At 39.5% G+C, this 18,051-nt stretch overlaps 1 protein-coding gene across 5 annotated transcripts in view; it reads right to left on the reverse strand.

The window, feature by feature from the left end:
• Window positions 1-578: 578 nt before the first annotated feature.
• The window catches only part of MOV10L1 (Mov10 like RNA helicase 1), a 38,356-nt gene continuing 20,883 nt past the window's right edge, over window positions 579-18,051 (reverse strand). For 3 of the 5 annotated variants that reach the window (XM_068669663.1, XM_068669666.1, XM_068669668.1), the window contains 13 exons: window positions 17,758-17,873; window positions 13,636-13,732; window positions 12,523-12,701; window positions 11,880-12,026; window positions 11,383-11,504; window positions 10,413-10,512; window positions 9,991-10,155; window positions 7,829-8,002; window positions 6,865-7,014; window positions 5,202-5,309; window positions 2,952-3,089; window positions 2,383-2,474; window positions 579-1,941 (listed from right to left, as the gene is read on the reverse strand). In XM_068669663.1, coding sequence (XP_068525764.1) covers window positions 1,932-1,941; window positions 2,383-2,474; window positions 2,952-3,089; window positions 5,202-5,309; window positions 6,865-7,014; window positions 7,829-8,002; window positions 9,991-10,155; window positions 10,413-10,512; window positions 11,383-11,504; window positions 11,880-12,026; window positions 12,523-12,701; window positions 13,636-13,732; window positions 17,758-17,873 — 1,598 coding nt within the window. In that variant the 3' untranslated portion in view covers window positions 579-1,931. The remainder of the gene's footprint in view (window positions 1,942-2,382; window positions 2,475-2,951; window positions 3,090-5,201; window positions 5,310-6,864; window positions 7,015-7,828; window positions 8,003-9,990; window positions 10,156-10,412; window positions 10,513-11,382; window positions 11,505-11,879; window positions 12,027-12,522; window positions 12,702-13,635; window positions 13,733-17,757; window positions 17,874-18,051) is intronic. The other 2 variants (XM_068669664.1, XM_068669667.1) reach the window with 2 other exon arrangements.

The raw sequence follows: 18,051 nt of genomic DNA on the forward strand, positions 1-18,051 counted from the left end.
AGGTACAAACTGACCACTTTTCAAGAGAATGAAGAACAAGACAAATTTAACAGGGCTCTGACCCCCCATTATTTGTTGAAATACACCCACCTGCCTGTGCAGCCGGTTCAGCGCTGCACTGGTAGCTACCCAGCCACACAAGTGGATCTTGGACTGCTTGAGCTGGCAGGCTTGAATAATTTGGCTGATGCTGGAAGCCCACAGCCTGACCTTCAATATGTTGCTATGTAATTGTTAGGGATGCAACTTTTATTAGATAAAACAAATATCTGTTATGACAAGATATGGAACTAGCAGAAACAAAATTATTTGCCCAGCAACTCCTACGCCAATGATTTGGCCTGACCTGAACCACTCTGAACAGATCGATGACAGCAATTCCATTAAATCAGAACTTTAAAAGGTTGAAAACAGCAAAAGACTAGAATGAGCAATAGGAGAGGCTATGACTGATAAAGCCTTCATATTCTAAAATGCCATTAAATAACATGCTTTTTATTTATTTATTTATTTATTTGAGGTCTAAATGCAGCCACCTACAGGTTTAAGTATCTCTTTCAAAAACAAAGAAAGCCACAGCACAGAGTTTTAACTCTGGACTACTTGTAAGGCTGCAACAGCCACAACAGAACGTACTTCTCAAATCTTAATTACTTTTTGAAACATATTGAGAAAACCAGAACAACCTGATGAGTACACAGTTGAATACTACATGCTTAAATTTTAAGAAAACCTCTGGGATTTTGCAGTATCTTGACTGGTCTTTTGAAGGATTTTTCAACTCTTAACGGCTCATGAACGGCTCAGACTACCTCTTGCTTTTTGTAACCCATCAATCTCTAATACAGGGCAAGGAGGGAAAAATGTCAAGGTATTCCTGTGCTCTCTGACTTAATGCACCTCCATCTTGCTCTTCAAGAAATGGTTGCAGCACTCTGGCCTCTACCATTTCTTGGTAAAGCAAGGAATTAATAAATCTCTTCCTCAAGGAGAGCATGAGCACACTTGACAATAGGTGTAAGCAGCAGTAGGGCTGAGTAGTGGTTGTAAGATCTGGTACATCATAAGCGCACATACTACTTCACTATTATTTCTACAGCGTTGTACGGTGAGACTTAGTTAACAAGGAGAGAACAAGAGAATAATATTCAGTTTAAGGGAACAGCACAGCACACAAATAAGGTGACTGCAAGATTACTGCTAAGCCATCAGCCAATTATTTTTCATTTTGTTGAAGTAAAATACAATGTTTTATTCTACAGTGTGTTTGCAGAAACACAGAACAGTTTTCACCCCACCTCCTCCTTTTTAAATCCGTCATCTGACACATTCTGACATATACCACAGCAGATATCTGGACTGCAGTAAAGAAACAGGAGAACCCTGTATGAACTCCAAGTTGTTAGACCAGCAAGTAGGACTTTTAAGCCTGCTTGGCTTAAGATATTCAGCATCAGTTAACTGGAATGAATCATGCATCATTCAAGTTCACTGTGCGGATATATTACTGTAACGCTCCTGTAACAAGATTACAAGACATACATGTTCTTGGGACAGACCAGTCTCAGAAGTCATTACAGAAGTCTGAGAACACTGAGAAACTCAAAAAAAAAAAAAAAAACAGAATAAGAAAGAATTAACATAATTCATCAGTATCTTCTGAAGCTTGCAGGACTTGTCTACACTTCTAAACAGAAGCATAAAGCTATACACTTTTTTTCCCCCTCCAAAAAAAAAAGCAGACTGATTGCCACTCTTTACACTCTTTAGAAGTACTACAAGTGTCTCTTGGATAAACTTCACAGAATTTCAGAACATGTGCCTTTCCCTGAGGCCAAAAGGTGTTGGATTCACTCAGGAATGGATTTCTGTTAAGCATTCTTAGCTTCAAAATCAGAAGAGGACTGAATGCATCTTCAACACTGGAAAAATCACTCACATCTGTCAATTAAAGGAAATATGAGAAATTAATTTTTATTACCTTTACATAAATAATGATTTTAATAAAATTTTTCTTCTAGAACTTCCCTTCTAGCAAGATGTAATACATGTTTAAACCAATCTTTCAAACAAATTTCTTTGACTATAGTAGAGCCACCATAAATACTTCCCCCTGCAGAACCACAATCTCACCGAAGTTCCCCTTATGTTCCCTAAATACATGATGCCTCATTTGGGGGTATGCAAAATACCAAAGTCAGCAATACCCTGTACTTAATGCTCAGACTTTTCTTACAGAGTGAGGGAAAATAGTGTTACATGTTATGTTTACTGTACTTAATATTGCAAAAATCAAATCTTAATATATTGTAGCAGAGGTTTTTACATGTCATCTTTCAAATGGTATAAAGCAATCTATGATATTTTTAAAGCAACACTCACTGGTGCAGGCATTCCAGCTCAGAAGGCAGGTCACAACCTACATAAGCTTTGTTCATTAAGCTGTACTCCAGCAGTGCACAAAAACAGGGATCCTACAAGGAAAGATTAATGTTTAACATAAATCACGCTACTGTGTGTAATGAATTTTCAAACAAACTAGCATAGCACACGAATGCAGGAGATTTAACTGGACCTCTTCCAGGAACAGAAGAAGGCAAACAGTGCAGGTGTGGAATAACATTCGAGAAAGATACTGAGAGCTGCACTGTTACATTTGTTGCATATAGGTGTGGGGAGACTAAGCTTTCTATTCAGCTTGTTTTCTGGAATACTGCTTTTCTTCTGTTTTATCAGATATTAAGAAGTGCTTGGGAGTCTACTGTACAGGTGCCTGAACTGTCCACCCTTACCTCTGGAGCTGAGGTAATCCTAAATGCAGACTGAAGACAGCACACCAACTATGAACATAAAAGATGTTCTCTCATATCAGATAACCCCATAGATTAGTTATTTATCATGGCAAATACCACATGCAAATCAAAGATAAAAGCAAACAAACAAACACTTACTTTCACAAGAACATGAGGATTTCCCACAACGATCAGCAAAGCTTTTGCTCTAGTAATTGCTACATTAAATCGCTTTGGGTTAGAGAGAAAGCCCAAATAGTATTTCTCTTCCATAAACATGCCTTCATGAGATCGCACCTAGAAATTAATTTCAGAATTGGAATAATGAGAAACCAACTTCCCTAGCCATAGTGTAACTATGATGAGCAACATATGATTTGCTCACCGCAACAAACCACAGGTCAGTGTGAGCAATGCACAAGCTAGCTTCATAACCACATTTCCCATGATGGATTTTCCCAGAGGTCTCTTCTCCTATAGTCCCTGAACACAACTTTAGCAATTTCGGAAGAATGGCATATTAGCTTTATTTTAGGATCATGAATACCCACTGTAATTTGAAATGCAAAATACTAACATTACATCCTGAAAAACACCATTTTTTTTTTAAATCTTTTCAGTAGAAGAAATGGTAGTTACTGGTTTTCTAAGTTCTACAGCTCAATGATATTTCAGAGTGTCTCGTCAGTGAGCTTTGCTGTAGCCTAGAGGAAAATGCCACTGAAGCAACTAATGTGCTTTGTAATGATTTCTCATCAAGTTTTCACCTTTATTTCAATCAATATTTGAACTCATATTTGATAAAGTGATTTTCCATCACTAATAATGAGTTTGTGTAAGTAGGAGCACAGTACATACCTACAACTATTTTAAGATAGTTACTATGCTGGAGTAAAAAGCCACGACACGATAAAGTGTGAAGAAGAGTAAGCATGGTTCTGCTGCCCTTAGGAAAAAAACAAGCAAGCAAACCCCCAAATACCTCCTCCAAGCCACAAGACAATCCCTCACCCAAACAGATTTCTTCCCTCCTTTTCCTCCCCAGTCATCCTGTTTTCCAGGTCTTTGGTTGTTTTAATAGCTATTTTGTCCTCTCTCTTAGAAATCCTATGCACTGCTGTTAGAAGTAGTCCAGTGTATCTTCAGCCACACATTCCTGGCCTGCATTGCCTCCTTTGACCAGTCTGTCCTCTGTGCCATTACCTAGACTCACAGGGGCACAGCCTGTAATAGTGCACATTCTTGAACAGTTCTGAAGGATCCCAGGTAACAAATACCTCAAGAACTCCACATTTCAGAGTTAGATCTTTTACTTTAAGACTTACTGCTCCAAAAACATCCTACCATTTGGACCAAAAGCAAGCACACAGACTGCATTCTGAACCCAGCTTCACACTGCAGAGATAAAGGTCTGTAAAGGTCTGCATGGGCCTGTAATACCCACCAGAAAAAAGTCTAAAACCTCAAAACACAATCACACGCCCTAAACTGCTATCACTGGGATGTTCAGTGTCAGGTTAGCTTTTCTCTCAAGTTTCCCAACCACCTTCTCTGCTGACTCAGCACAGCTTCTTACTCCTGGCCAGCAGTTCAGCATGTATGTACAACATCTTCACCAGAGCATACTTGGATGTTAGCTCAGAACATAAAGGATCGGTATCACACATTCCTGTATAAAGGCATCTGCAAAACGCGTCAAGATTGATCACCTAACTGCTTATAGCAGCTGCTGCTTCTACTTCTTGACTCCACACTGAATTCTCCTTACAAGCACCAAGAAAAACCTCCACTATCAAGAGCCCCATCCAACAATTCTGTGCCTGAGAAGAAAAAGGACAAAGAAGTTGATGTTTTTTTTTTCTCCTTATGGGGTTTTCATGTGAATCCACATACCAAAGATGTGTGCATACGCTCTGGAGTGAACATCTAGCATTTAGAGCAAGAACTGGCACACACCTGCACCTAATCAAAAACAAAGGGGTGGTAAACACTGGTGTGTGGAGCTCCTCCTCAGTCTTCTGAGGCCTGGTGTCTCAGCTGCTGCAGAGTTTTCAGGCTGTTGACTGGAGTGTGGTAAATCATTGTGATTCACTCAGTTCTCTAATACTTATAATGCTTCCAGTTTGCATCTTCTCTAAACATGCTTAACTGAAGGTACATTATCTGCATGAAACTCTAAAACAAACTTACGTGTGAACATCCAAAAAGGTTTGAAGTTTCCTTCAAAAAGCCCAGACAGCACCTTGTTCACATGTGCTTAAAATAAGCACTTTTCCCAAATGCTGCAACAGACTACTGATAATAAATATAGCTTCCTCCTTCCCTTCCCTCCCTAAGCCCCATGTCAAAGGAGCCAGAGAATTAAAAATACATAAGTATTCTACACAGGACCAGAGCAAAAATACATACTGTTGATAGGATGGTAACCAGGTGCTCCTGCCCTTGAAACTCTTCCACCGTGCCAACTTTAACATCTGACAAATCAATGCTTCTCAGAAGAAATCTGATTTTTTCCACCTACAAAAAAAAAGATTTGAAAGATTTTTTATTTTTCACATTTGAGAGTGGATTACTTCAAATCCAAAGCATACCTCACAAAAATAAGGAACTTAATGCAGACAGGTTGTAGGAAATGCTCGCAGCAAGGTTAGCCATTAGCCACTAGTGAAATTTAAAAATGAAACAGCAGCTTTTTTCTGAGACGTTTAACACTTCTTACATGACGCAGCAGGTGAAATGCTTTCACCATGTGTACAGAAATGGACAGTTTTTTGATAAATCCAGATTTCAATGAGAAAAACAACTTAGATCTTAGGAGTTTATCCATAGGAATCCTTCTTCCAGTGTGGAATGTATCCAAAACCAAGACTTAAAACAGGTGTGGTAGGGCAAGCAGCTTCCTCCATCCCTCCAGAAGACTGTGCAGAGACTCCCCCTCTGCTTGCCAGCTGCACCATGCAGAGTGAAAAGCAGAGGCAAGGCGTGACCACAGGTGCCTGCTCTCTTCTGGAGGGTACAAGGCAGTCTTTTCCACCACAATGCTGGTATGTCTGGGATAAGCATACGACCACCAGCAAAGAGCTGCTTGGAGACTGCAGCTGAAGTGCTCTAAATTAAGTGAAAAATGAACCACGGCTAAGCCAAGGGTTACAGTGCTTCTTTTCACATCAGCATTCTTGCAAGACAAAGTGACTTTCCTGAAGCAGACATTATTAGTATGCCTTGCACCATAGGCAGATGAAGGACACAATCATACTCCCTGGAACACTTCACAGGTTTTAATATAAGATGTTCAGCCACATCTCTACCATATATAAGTATTTGAAAAATAAGTAGTAACTGTAAATACAGGTGGGTGCATATGCTTCAACAGTGGAATCAGCACAGACAACTCTAATTTGCAAGTCAGAGTTCTTCAAAAGGAGGCTGGTCTTCTCCACATGCCTTACAGTGTTTGCCCCAGCCCTCACATGCATGACCACAAAGACTGAGATGCGCACATCAAAAAAAAACTGAACACAACCTGTCCAGAGCATCCTCTGGAAATAAAAGATTTTAAAAATGAAAGCAGACATCATGCACTTAACAGACTTGAAGTTGCCATCCAACATTCTGTACGTGTTCAAAGAGCAGTACAAGCTTCGAGCCTGACTGCTGGACTGCTAAGTCCCAATTCCTGTACTTTCCTCAAAGTCACAACAAAGTGACATACCCTCTACTTGCTACGTTTCCCTTTTGTTCCGCTCCTCAGTGTGCACGGTGAGGGTATCAGGTACCTGTTCCAGCTGTCAGATATTAAGTTCTTTACTTGCTCTCTACTCCCAACAATTGAAATACCTGCTTTGATCCCCGAAACCACAAGCAGATTTCTCCATATCACTTCCTAATTTATGAAACTAAGCAAAGCAGAATGCCATTAGTGCTATCTAGGTTTACAGTTCAATGCAAACATCATTAAAGATTGATAACACGCTATGTAATGACACAGTGACATTCTGACACAGGCCTTCCTGCTCTAACAAACCACAACATGAAATAGACTAACTCTGAAGTTTTTGAACACTACTGATACCTGTTTACGATATGGTGTAATCACTCCAATATCAGTCACAGACACTGCAGTGCTTTCATTTTTAGCCAGGTGGCAACAGTACTGCATCACTTGGACTGCTTCAATTGGATTAAACCACGAGGGGCTGCGGCCTTCACGTGTTTCATTGCCCTGGATTAGGGGAAGCAAAGCGAGCAGATGAAGAAAATGTGCAGAAATTAATATGTATTTAATAGATTAGGCTCAAACATCCTAAATGCAAAAAATAGATGTGATATGTTATATACAAATTCCCTTCTTTGCTATAAATCCTTTCCAATGAACGAAAAAGCATCACTTAATGCCTTTTTTAAAAGCTAGATTTATAGTATATTTACAGATGACAGTGCTTTGTGTATGTGACAAAGGATGCAAATCTCAACTCAGGGTGACAGGTGTTACCAAGCTGCTATCCTGCTTTTCTGCAAGGTGTAGGAGTTCAAAAAGCACCTCCAACAGTAGATATACCACTTGCTACTTCACCACTTCTTGGAAGACCAAAGAAAACTTTTCTTCCTGATATACTATTCCTCCTCCTCCCTCCAACTTAATCTTTAATAATCTTCCAGTTGTAGGGGATGGTATTCATTCTAATACAGCAAACTCTTATCAGAAGTTATCTAAATCTAATGGAGCTGCCTGTAGCTCTGTGCTGCTCAATTTTCCAACTTGATTTTTTGTATTAAAATGTCTCCACAAGACGCTGCAATTTGCAGCTGCTTAAGTTCTTTGCAAACATCTGCCTTCAGTGGTTGTTTCATCAAAACCCAATGAAGTACTGAACAAGTATTTTTTTCAAAACCAAAAAGCCATACTTCCTATAAAAAGCTTGTTTTCATATCCTTTCTGAAATTCATTCTTAAGAATAAAACTTACTGTCTACATTATCAGACAACTTCTGTGAGGCCCCTTTGTTTATACTTGACTACGTGAACTTTTTACATACCCTGACTCCATGAAAAATTAATGGAAATCCCTTCCTGGGCAATTTCTCCCAATGCAACAAAGAAGTTACTACTGAAGTGTCTGCACAAACTTCCAGCTCTTTATGATAAAACAGTTTAGATGGTAAAGCAAGCAAGGCAGAATGTGACCTGTAGTTCTTTATGAGCTTTGTGATCTGCAGAGACCAAAAAAATACGAATCTGTTACCAAAACACGCAGCTATTCATCAAGCTTCAAAGCATGCAGCAGCTCCCACACAGGTATCTTGCCATCCTGTAGTGTTTAGCTTTTCTAAAGCTGCCAAAGAACTGCATTAAAGGGAAAAATTGTAATTTTGATCTGTAAGTAAATACTAAATAAAAAAGTCTTAAGAAGGACCATCTCTTTTCCCTCTAAGGGGAGCGGAGAACAAATGAAAGAATAAAATTTACACAAAAGATGAAATTGGCATTCTCCAGTTTAAGGCATCCTATTTGCAAGCCCATTTCCTTTTTTAATCAAGTCAGATTCTTTTCTTGGAGTTTCCATAGATGTAACCTGCTTCTTGGAGGAAGCCCTGATGGGCAGAGAAAAAGCATCAGACGATTAGAACAGGTAACAGAAGCTGGCCTTGGAAAATTTACTTGTCTCTCAATGAAAGAATGGCCTCGAAGAAGCAATTCCAGCCATTAATAACCAGCTCAAGGAGCACTAAAGCCTTCACTTTGTGCTCTCTCACCATGCCAGCTTGCCTTAAGCATTGTATACGTAACACAAGAACAGAAGTTTGCTGTAACAGATTTTTAAGAGGAAGTTTGAAGTAACTTTTCATTAGGCTGAACCCAACCTAAAAGCTAGAGCTAAATATCACCCACTCCCTGTCCCCTCCAGCAACTTAAGTCTGCCATCAGACTTCCTCCTCTGGCCACACAATTATTGCGTCACCTTTGGTTTTAATTTTTCAGACTATAGTACCAGAAGAATGAGAAGGCACTTTAATAAATCAAGTTTACATTTTAGCCCTGTATCTCAGCCTGTGACAAGAACTTAAAGCCACTGAAACATTTGTGCTTACTTACCTAGCAATGCTACCTCTGACACTTGAAACGGACTTTAGGCACTTCACCATACAAGAGCATTAGGAAACTGTAATGACACTCTGAACTGGTTCCCTACTAGTCAAACTGACACAGAGTCTGGCAAAAAAGGATGTTTTTAGTACTCCATATATGAATGACATGTTCAACATGCATGTGTAGAGTTGTCCTCATTCAAGAACTTACTGCCCCAAATAGTGCCCTTGTCCCCAGCTTTTCATTCTCTACCTTTCAACCTTCAGAGCTATGCAAGACCACAAAGTGAGACTGAGCTTATTTTGTTTAAATTTAAGTGTTTACTCAACAAATGTTGAGTAAGAAGTAATGGTTCTGGTGAGTCGTAAAAAATCTACTTATGAGGCTCTTCAACTCAAATCCATACTTTGGAATGACATTAAGGGGCTACTCTGGTCAAGGATATATCAACGGGGTGCCAGATCCTGATTCTGACATATGCTCACCAGAACGTGTTCACCAACTGTCCTAAAAACATTTCACTAATGGTAATTTGCTTCTGATACCCCAGTTCATGTATTGGGCTGCTAGGTGTAGTTACAGCTCAGAGATGAAAGGAATAGTTTAAGTATTTCTCTATGTCATGGAACATTCAGCTATTTCCAGCTACCCTGTAAACACTGTTTTCTTATGCTTATGTGACAAATATCCAAAGCTATCCTTCAGAGGAAGAAGAGGTAAGGAAATAGGAAGTTTTTTTTTTTTTTTCCCTTCCTGAAATAACTTGTTCAAGCTTGTCCATTTGTGGAGAATTATGAGTAAGTTTGGAAAATGGAGATGGAAGGGAATTTTAAGCTGTTATTTAGAATTACGCTGTGTGTACTACATTTGACCAACTCTGAAGGGGCTGTCTGTTTTTAAGCCAAAAAGGGCTTTAGGAGGTTGGAAGGCTGAACGTCCTTGATATTCTGAGTATTTATTCAAAATAATCAAGTCTTCCTAGAAAAACAACTGTTTGAGTTAGTTTTAAGTCTAAGCATTAAGGAGTAAAGCAAGGTGGTAAGGAAACATCAGCAACCACAGCTTCTCCTTCTTCACAAGAAATAAACTAAAATAATTTGGTTTTACTCACCAACAAAGGATTATATGATCCAGAGGCACTGAAAGCATCCTCATCTCTCAGATACATATCCCTTGATAACAGTCGTTCCAGCAAGGACATATTTAATCCAAATGCCAATGCAATTTTTGATTTTATTACAGGTCCTAACTGCTTTGGATCTCCAACAAGAACTATCTGTATATACAGATTAAAAAAACACCTTATATTATAACAGTTATTAGAAAATGTAGTTTCAGTAACATGCACACTTCCAAGAAACGCAAGATGTGTTTAAGTACTCTGCTTTCCTCACAGACTTCTAATTTGTTTGCACAGGTTTAGGCCCAGAAGTATGAAAAAATGGCAGCTTGCATTCTACAACATTCACAACGATAAGAACAGCAAGCAAAAACCTTGTACTTCCTTTCAGAAGATGACTCTAAGAGACCTACCTGTCCATTAGCTTCTGAAATCAACCCGATAGGAATCAGGCTCTCTGGTTCACTTGCTTGCCCAGCTTCATCCAAAATCACATGTGTGAAGTGTCCAAGCCTACAATTAAGTAACATGAACTTAAAAGAGGGCTTTTTTTTCAGATTAGTTCATTCTGCCACCCTGTGGTTGACCTCAGCAGCTCTGTAAACTTCCTTGTCATGTGCACCAGGAACCTCCCCTCCACATATACAACAAAGATTAAAATATTTCAAACACACAAGGTAGAAGAAACAACTCGCTAACTGATTCCTCATCTGTGATTTCTCATCCATACTATCATATATGCAACCGCTGCTTATCTTAAAGTATTAGTCAGGGCAAGGCTAAGATTCAAAAAAAAAAAAAAAAAAAAACCTTGGAAAAAAAAATCATTGTTCTCAAATTCTCTCAGCTATGTAATTAGAATAACGCACTTGGTTTATGCAAAGACAATCACTAGGCCCTGTTTCCACCAAACAACTCTTAAGACAGTTAAACACTTAACGCATTCTTTTAAAAAGATAGTTTCCTCTGATTTTGCTTAATAGCACTTTATATTGAGGTTGTTTACAGCTAGTTTTCTCATCAGGTCACCTTTACTAAGTAAAATCTAATTTTTAGTGTGAACTCCTACAACAACACTTTTAAGCCAACATGACTGTAAGATACAATATGGTTTCTAAGGATACAACTGCTGGTGGTGGAAAACTACTGCGTCAAGACTTTTTATTTTTATTCAAGATATTTCTTAAGCTTCCTGTGTGTGGAGAAAGTCTCAGCTGAAACATTACTAAAAACAAGAGGTTTGCCAGCAAGACAACTTAGGAAGAGAGGTACATGCAATAAACTGCATTAAAACAGCTGAAGTTATAATACAGAGGGAATCTAAGGCTTGAGATTTTGTAATTTCCAGCTACGTCAGCAATACTCCTGTCTGTAGTACAGTACCTTACTGCTGTTTGATAAAACATTCCTGCACTGCTACAAGTGGTAATTATTATCCTGAACCAAGATGCTTTCCAAATATCTTCGCCATCTTTGCAGTAAGGTTTCACTATGTCATCAATTTGCTGCAGAAACAAAAAGGTGTTTTGTAAAACAAAAATGCTACTCGATGTTTTCATTTGAAGAAAAAGCACTGAAAACTATGTTGGAAGCTGAACAAAACGTTTAGATTTAGACCTGTAACTGAGATGAATTCTTCATGAACGTGCTTAAGCAATATATTTGCATTTCCTTCATGTTAGGGATCCAAATTTTAAGATATATTTCATATACACATTTTCCAGTTCATCCTCTGGAACGGCTACAGTAGTTATTACTTTGGATCCTACCCACCAAGCCTAACCAGTCTATTAAACATTGACAGTTACATTAATAAATCAGTAGTTTTAGATAAAATATTAGAAGTGAAATAATAACTGGTAGTTACCTGTAATACTTACCTCTGGTGATCTGCAGCTAGCACTGATTCGGACCATAGCTCCTGGTTTTAAGAGATTGCTTTGATGTAGCCTCAAGCAGATCAGGTCTGTTGCAGCATTTGATGGAGCACAAACCAAGATCCGACTATCTGGTAAAGTATAATGTATCTACATTCGAGAAGATGGACATAAAGTAAAGTTAATTTGGAGATACAGCAATAGCTAAAATGTGCTCATGTTGTGCCACTGAATACAGAATCCAGATGAGTTTTGAACACATGTTATACTCATCCACACTTCTGCAGTTCAAGAACACTAGTCTTGACAATCATAACCTAAGGGTACCAACAGCAGAAGTATTTCATGGTTATCATGTTGATGTATACCTGTGTTTCAGGAATGCACTATGCAGTACTGGAATTGTGAGTCAGGTACTAGACACAAAAGCTTTAAAAATATAAAAATGGGAAGACTTGAAAATAAGTCATTCAGGAATTCTGTAAAATTCCTATTAAAATCTTTCATTATTTTGTGTAGCTCAAGAAAATTGCTTAAAAGAGCATTTCATGAATTCTTGTTTGGGAAAAAAATGTGATGGTACTTACAGAACTACTCTAAGAACACTGAAATTATTAGAGATGACCCAATCGTCATCTATGTCTACCTGTAGAATAGCTTCGACTACCGTTATTGTTTTTCCAGTTCCTGGTGGCCCAAAGAGAATGTAAGGCGTTGGACGACATTCACCACTCACTATCCTTTTCACTGCCAGTTTCTGTTGCTCATTCAAAGCAGGATTGAAAAATTCACCAGCTCTCTGCTTAAGTGCCACAGTTTCATCAACTATGATCAAGATAAGCATATATTAAACGTGAACATAAATATTTTCAGCATACACAGGTTAAAGCAACTCCAATTCGTGTTATGTTTTAAATTTTTTTTTTTGTTTAACGTGGTAACAACTACCAAACTCCTCCCTCAAACTCTGATTTTCCTAGAACAGCACAGAGAAAATAAGACATTAATATTTCGGAATTGTACTAGATCTTTCATGAAATTTAAGGACAGAAATAGATTATCATTATCTACTGTAACCACATGTAGAGACTATTCAGTAATTTTAACATCAAGCTCACTTTTTTTTTTTGTCTTAGGCAAACACACTTCCAGTAATTTTTCAGGGATAATACTAGTGATATATACTTGATGACCAGTGGTGAAGTCGTACGACAACTGTTATTTTTCCCCCTCTCATGCAGTCCAGCCCTAGCTTTCCACAACAGAATCTTATTAACCCACTAACAGAAGCACAATCTAGGCAACCTATTCCACAATTTAGGTATCCTATTGCTACAACATAAAATAACCCTATTTAAACATCAGCGTGCTTAATTGCTGAAGTGACGCCTCTCAGACACGCGAAGGAATGATATGCACTTTCTGAATGCTTTTAAAAATCTGTATCACTTTTTCCAAAGTAGTTATCCCAGCATTCCAGTAACAAACCGGAAACTTGGAACATGAGCGAACATTTTCCAGTAGATGGCTTGGAATAATTTATTGAGTACAAAATATCACTGGATGCTTGTTGAGCTGAAGATGTTTAAATACTCCACAGAAGGACTCTAATGAAAATTCCTGCTAGTACCACTGTACAGTTTCTCCTTAAAAGAGCACGAGGGCATCTGAAAGGCACCACCATACTAAGTCCTGATTTGGCTTGAGTAATTGCAGTGCTGAACTGTTATTCTTTAATAAAGAAAGTAATAAAGCATACCAAGCTGGCTTGTTTGCGCAGGAACTGTCACCATGTCTGGTATGTTCATCTGCCTGGATGCCATGCATTTTGTCTGTCTATTCTGCAGTTTTTTGACCTGAAAACATCAAGTCAAGGTAAATGTGTTTATAATCTTACAGTTACAGGCAATTATCTTCACTAATATTTTTGAAGTTGCTACGTTTTATTTTTCCCCCCATTAAATGGCATTGTGCCATTAAACAGCCTATTTGTATGAGAAGAAAAGATGCAAGGAGTTTCCACCTTAAATCTCAGGTTTCTAGAAGTTTATGTTAAAATTAAATATCTATTGCACAAATACTTTGCACACTTTGATAAGCAATGGTTAAGTAGCTTACATCTTTCAGCAAAAGCCAATGTTCACATTCCATGCGTTTTGGCAAGATTATTTCAGATTGCAGCATGGGAGGAAGCTGTAGTGAACATGGCATTAACAGCACTCTGGACCAGATGTTACAATTCTCCTAATAATACTCATCCCAATCAAGTGAACTGATGAGTGTTGGTGTTGATCACTTCTTGTACAGGACAGAGGTAGTTGTTTTCCAGCCATATTATCCTGGGATTTTTGCTGCTTCCCCAGAGCCATGATGCCATGGAAATACTGCAAGGCTTCCGCAGTCCTGTGCTTCTCATTACTTGCTCTGCTGCTTATCCACAGGTACTAGTGACTTGAATAGGTCAGAGCTTCAGGGGGTCATACAGGGATCTCTGGGGTAAGATGAGGGGTCCAAGTCATGTTCCCCACCACCCTTATAGTCAAACAGAAGGAACCCTGCAAGAACAGGCACCTTGCAGTAACTAGCTGTGCTGCAGCTCTTACCAGTATGGCTCCGTGCTTATGTGCAGGAGCTCCTCCACTGCACATTATTCACTGCAAAACCAGAGACATGCCCGAGTTGTCACCACAGGAGGATGGAACAGCAATGATATTGTCTGACGGTTTAACAACTCCCCACCAGGAATGGGCCAACGTGGGTGGACTTCCCACGAACAACTTGTATTACCCTCCTGGTCACAAGTTGTACTGCTCACTGGAGATTTCTATCATTCACATACCTACTGCAATACATCCAGGAAATTTCCGGAATTACTAGAGTGAGCTGGTGACAGCTTCCTGACAAAAGTGGCAGAGACACTGATCCGGAATAATTCCCTACTAGACTTGCTGCTCCCATACCAGAAAAAGCATGCTTCCACAGAGCAGCCGCTAGTGCAGATACTGCAAGGTAACCTCAAGATCTCAAAGAATGCTAAAAAGGTAAGAGCAGTCAGAACTTTGGACAATCTAGAGCAGACTTCAGTTTGTTTGAAGAATCACTGAATGAAGTCCTCTGGGAAGTGGACATGGGGAGAAAAGGTGCCCAGGAGATCTAAAAGCTGTTTGAGACATCTTAAACAAACCATCCTGCTGCACAAGATCATCTGGAATTTCAACAGAAGGTCTGCTTAGCTAAGCTTGTAGCTTCTTGATGAATTCGTAAACTGCAAGCTGGAAGGTTAAACTAGGACAGGCAAAAATAGAAAAACACTACTTGGAAAGCTGGACAAAATCTGGAGAATCAAAGTCCAGCTGATGTTTAAGTGTGGCAGGAAGGGAGTAACAAGAACAGACTCTGCAACTGTTGTGTGGAAGAGACAGCTCAGAGATGGATGAGAGAAGACAACTTATTGAGGGACGATACAGGGAAGAAGAACTCAATGCCCTTGAGCAGTTTGGGAACGAGAAGGAAAAGTAATGTAAGGACATCGTGCTATGAGCCACTGCTACTTTGAGCCACTGGATGCACCCATATTCATACAGTAGCTGTGACTCATGACAGTGATACAGTTGTGGATACTGCTGCCTACTAAATGGAAAAAAAAAAAAACACCTCCCCATCCTCCCCCTAAAAAACAACTTGTCATTCCCACAACAAATTAGGGATGTCCCTGACAGCAGGATGAAGCTAACATTGCTCCAATTTAAGATGGACAAGGAAGATCTTAAGAACTACAACTCTTTGGCCTCAGTCCAGTCCCTGAACAGATCATAGAGCAAATCCTTCTGTATTCACACATTTAGAAAAAGGTGACCAGAACAGTTCACACAGTAACAAGGGACAGAGCTTTCTTAATAGGTGGCCAACCCAATTTCCTTCTCTAAAGAAGGGACTTATGTGGACAAAAGAAAGCAGTCATTGTAATACTCCCTGACTTCAGTAAGGCTTTCAAAAATGGTCTATTTACCACAATATTCTTATTTGTAGTCCAAGGACACGACCTAGATGAACACACTGTTAGATGAGCTGTAAGTTGGCTGAATTACCGGGTTCAAAATGCATTAATCAATAGCTTGATACTCACCTGCAAACAGGCCACAAGCTATGAACCCCAAGGTTGTCACTGAGGCCAGTACTATTTAGCATCTTCAAGAATTAGTATGAGACCGAGCACACCCTCAATAAAATAGCAAACAGAGTCAGGATTAATAGTTGAAATGCCTGATGGCTCACCTACAATTCAGAGGGACCATGAGAAACTTTACAGTTAGGCCAATAAAAAAAAATAAAAATCATAAAAATCAGTAAGAAGTGGAAAGCTCTGTACCTGGGACTGAGTACCTGCATGAACCAAGACAAGCTGTGAACCCACTGTCTGAGTGGGTTCCCTAAGCCCTTTCCAGGATCCTGGGTTACAGCTAGATGCATACAAACCAACAGCGTGTTCTTAAGAACTTAAAGAACTTAGCTTTTTTAGCTAAATTTGGAGGAGGTAAACAGGAATCTAATGCCCATAAGGGCTTAAATAAATAAGACTTGGAGAAAAAAAAAAAAAAAGACCAACAGTTCTTTGCAGTAGCATACTATATAAACAAGGGATCACAACGACAAGTTGTGGGTAGAAAAATTGATACTGGAAATTGGGAAAAAATTGAGTAGAAAGATTATGAGACACTGAAACAGGTTACGTGGAGGCTCTGGAACCCCTGGACAAAAACAAACAAACCCCGACCCCAACACAGACTTGATCTGGTATTGGTGACAGTCCTGCTTCAAATAGTAAGAATGATTAGGTAGCATTCTTAAGTTCCTTTTAAGAAAGATGTTATAATTTCTTCCTGTAATTTAACTAGCAGTTAAGAAGCACAGGTAAATTTCCTCAGGCCAGGATGATTATCTTTTATCATAAAATTATTTCCTGCCACAGTGAGAAGACTTTACACATGTATTACGAAGTTGCTATTAAAACTAGTTTAATGCAAATCTGACAATTCAAATTATAATCATACGGGTTGTTACTAGCACTTCTCATTCTAGGTGGGAGGGTTGCTTAATAGCATCAGTTGCTACCAAATTCTCTCTCCAGGTATCAAATGACCTTCTGTCATCAGAAAGAATTACAGAACGGTTGAGATTGGAAGGGGCCTCTGCAGATGATCGAGTCCAACCCCACTGCCAAGCAGGGTCACCTAGTACACACTGCACAGAACAGCAGCCAGGCAGGTTTTGATTATCTCCTGAGTAGGAGACCCCACAACCTTTGCGTGCAACCTGTTTCAGTGCTCTGTCACCCTCACAATTCTTCAGTTTGTGCCCACTGCTTCCTGTCCTGTCACCGGGCAACACTGAAAAGAGACCAGCTCCATGCTCTAGACAACCTCCCTTCAGATAGTTATGCACATTGATCTCATATTGATCTCAGTCTTCAATCCCCAAGAGAAACGGGCCCAGTTCTCCCAGCTTGCCCTCACATGAGGGATGTTCCATTCCCCAAATCACCTTCATAGCCCTCCACTGGGCTCACTCCAGCTATCACACTGGTTAAACATCACTTCCTCTTGGTGAAGCCATGCTGACTACTCCTGATCACCTTCTTATCCTCCAGAAGGTCAGAGATGACTCCAGAATGAGCTGTTTCATCACCTGTCCAGGGATGGAGGTGAGGCTGATTGACCTGTAGTTCCTGGGTCCTCCTTCTTGCCCTTTTTGAAGAAAAGCTGCATCGGCTTTCAGAAGCAGCAGAACACGACTGATTCTCTCATTTCTAACAACAGCTGTGCAGTACTTAACTGTTACCAATGCTGTTAAGAGTTTTAACAAATATTTACAGAATATTTACCTTACTCTCCTGCTGGGAGTATTGTTCAAGGCCATCATCAACACCACCGTACTCGGTAATATTTTGGGTCTTGACAGCTTGTGGTGACCGTAAGAGAAGCCGTTCTGGAAATAAAACTTCAAGTTTGGGGAAGAAAGAAAGGAATTTGAAAACCACTTAAACACAACACACATTTTACTCATATCAGCTTGCTCTAAGTTTCTGAAACAAAACCTATCGCACAACTGGGAAAGACCCACGTGAAGTTCATATGAATTGTTCTACTCAACCATAAGACACAGGGTGCCTGTGCTT

This window comes from Anas acuta, chromosome 1 (assembly GCF_963932015.1).
Source record: "Anas acuta chromosome 1, bAnaAcu1.1, whole genome shotgun sequence".
NCBI classification, from domain to species: Eukaryota; Metazoa; Chordata; class Aves; order Anseriformes; family Anatidae; genus Anas; species Anas acuta.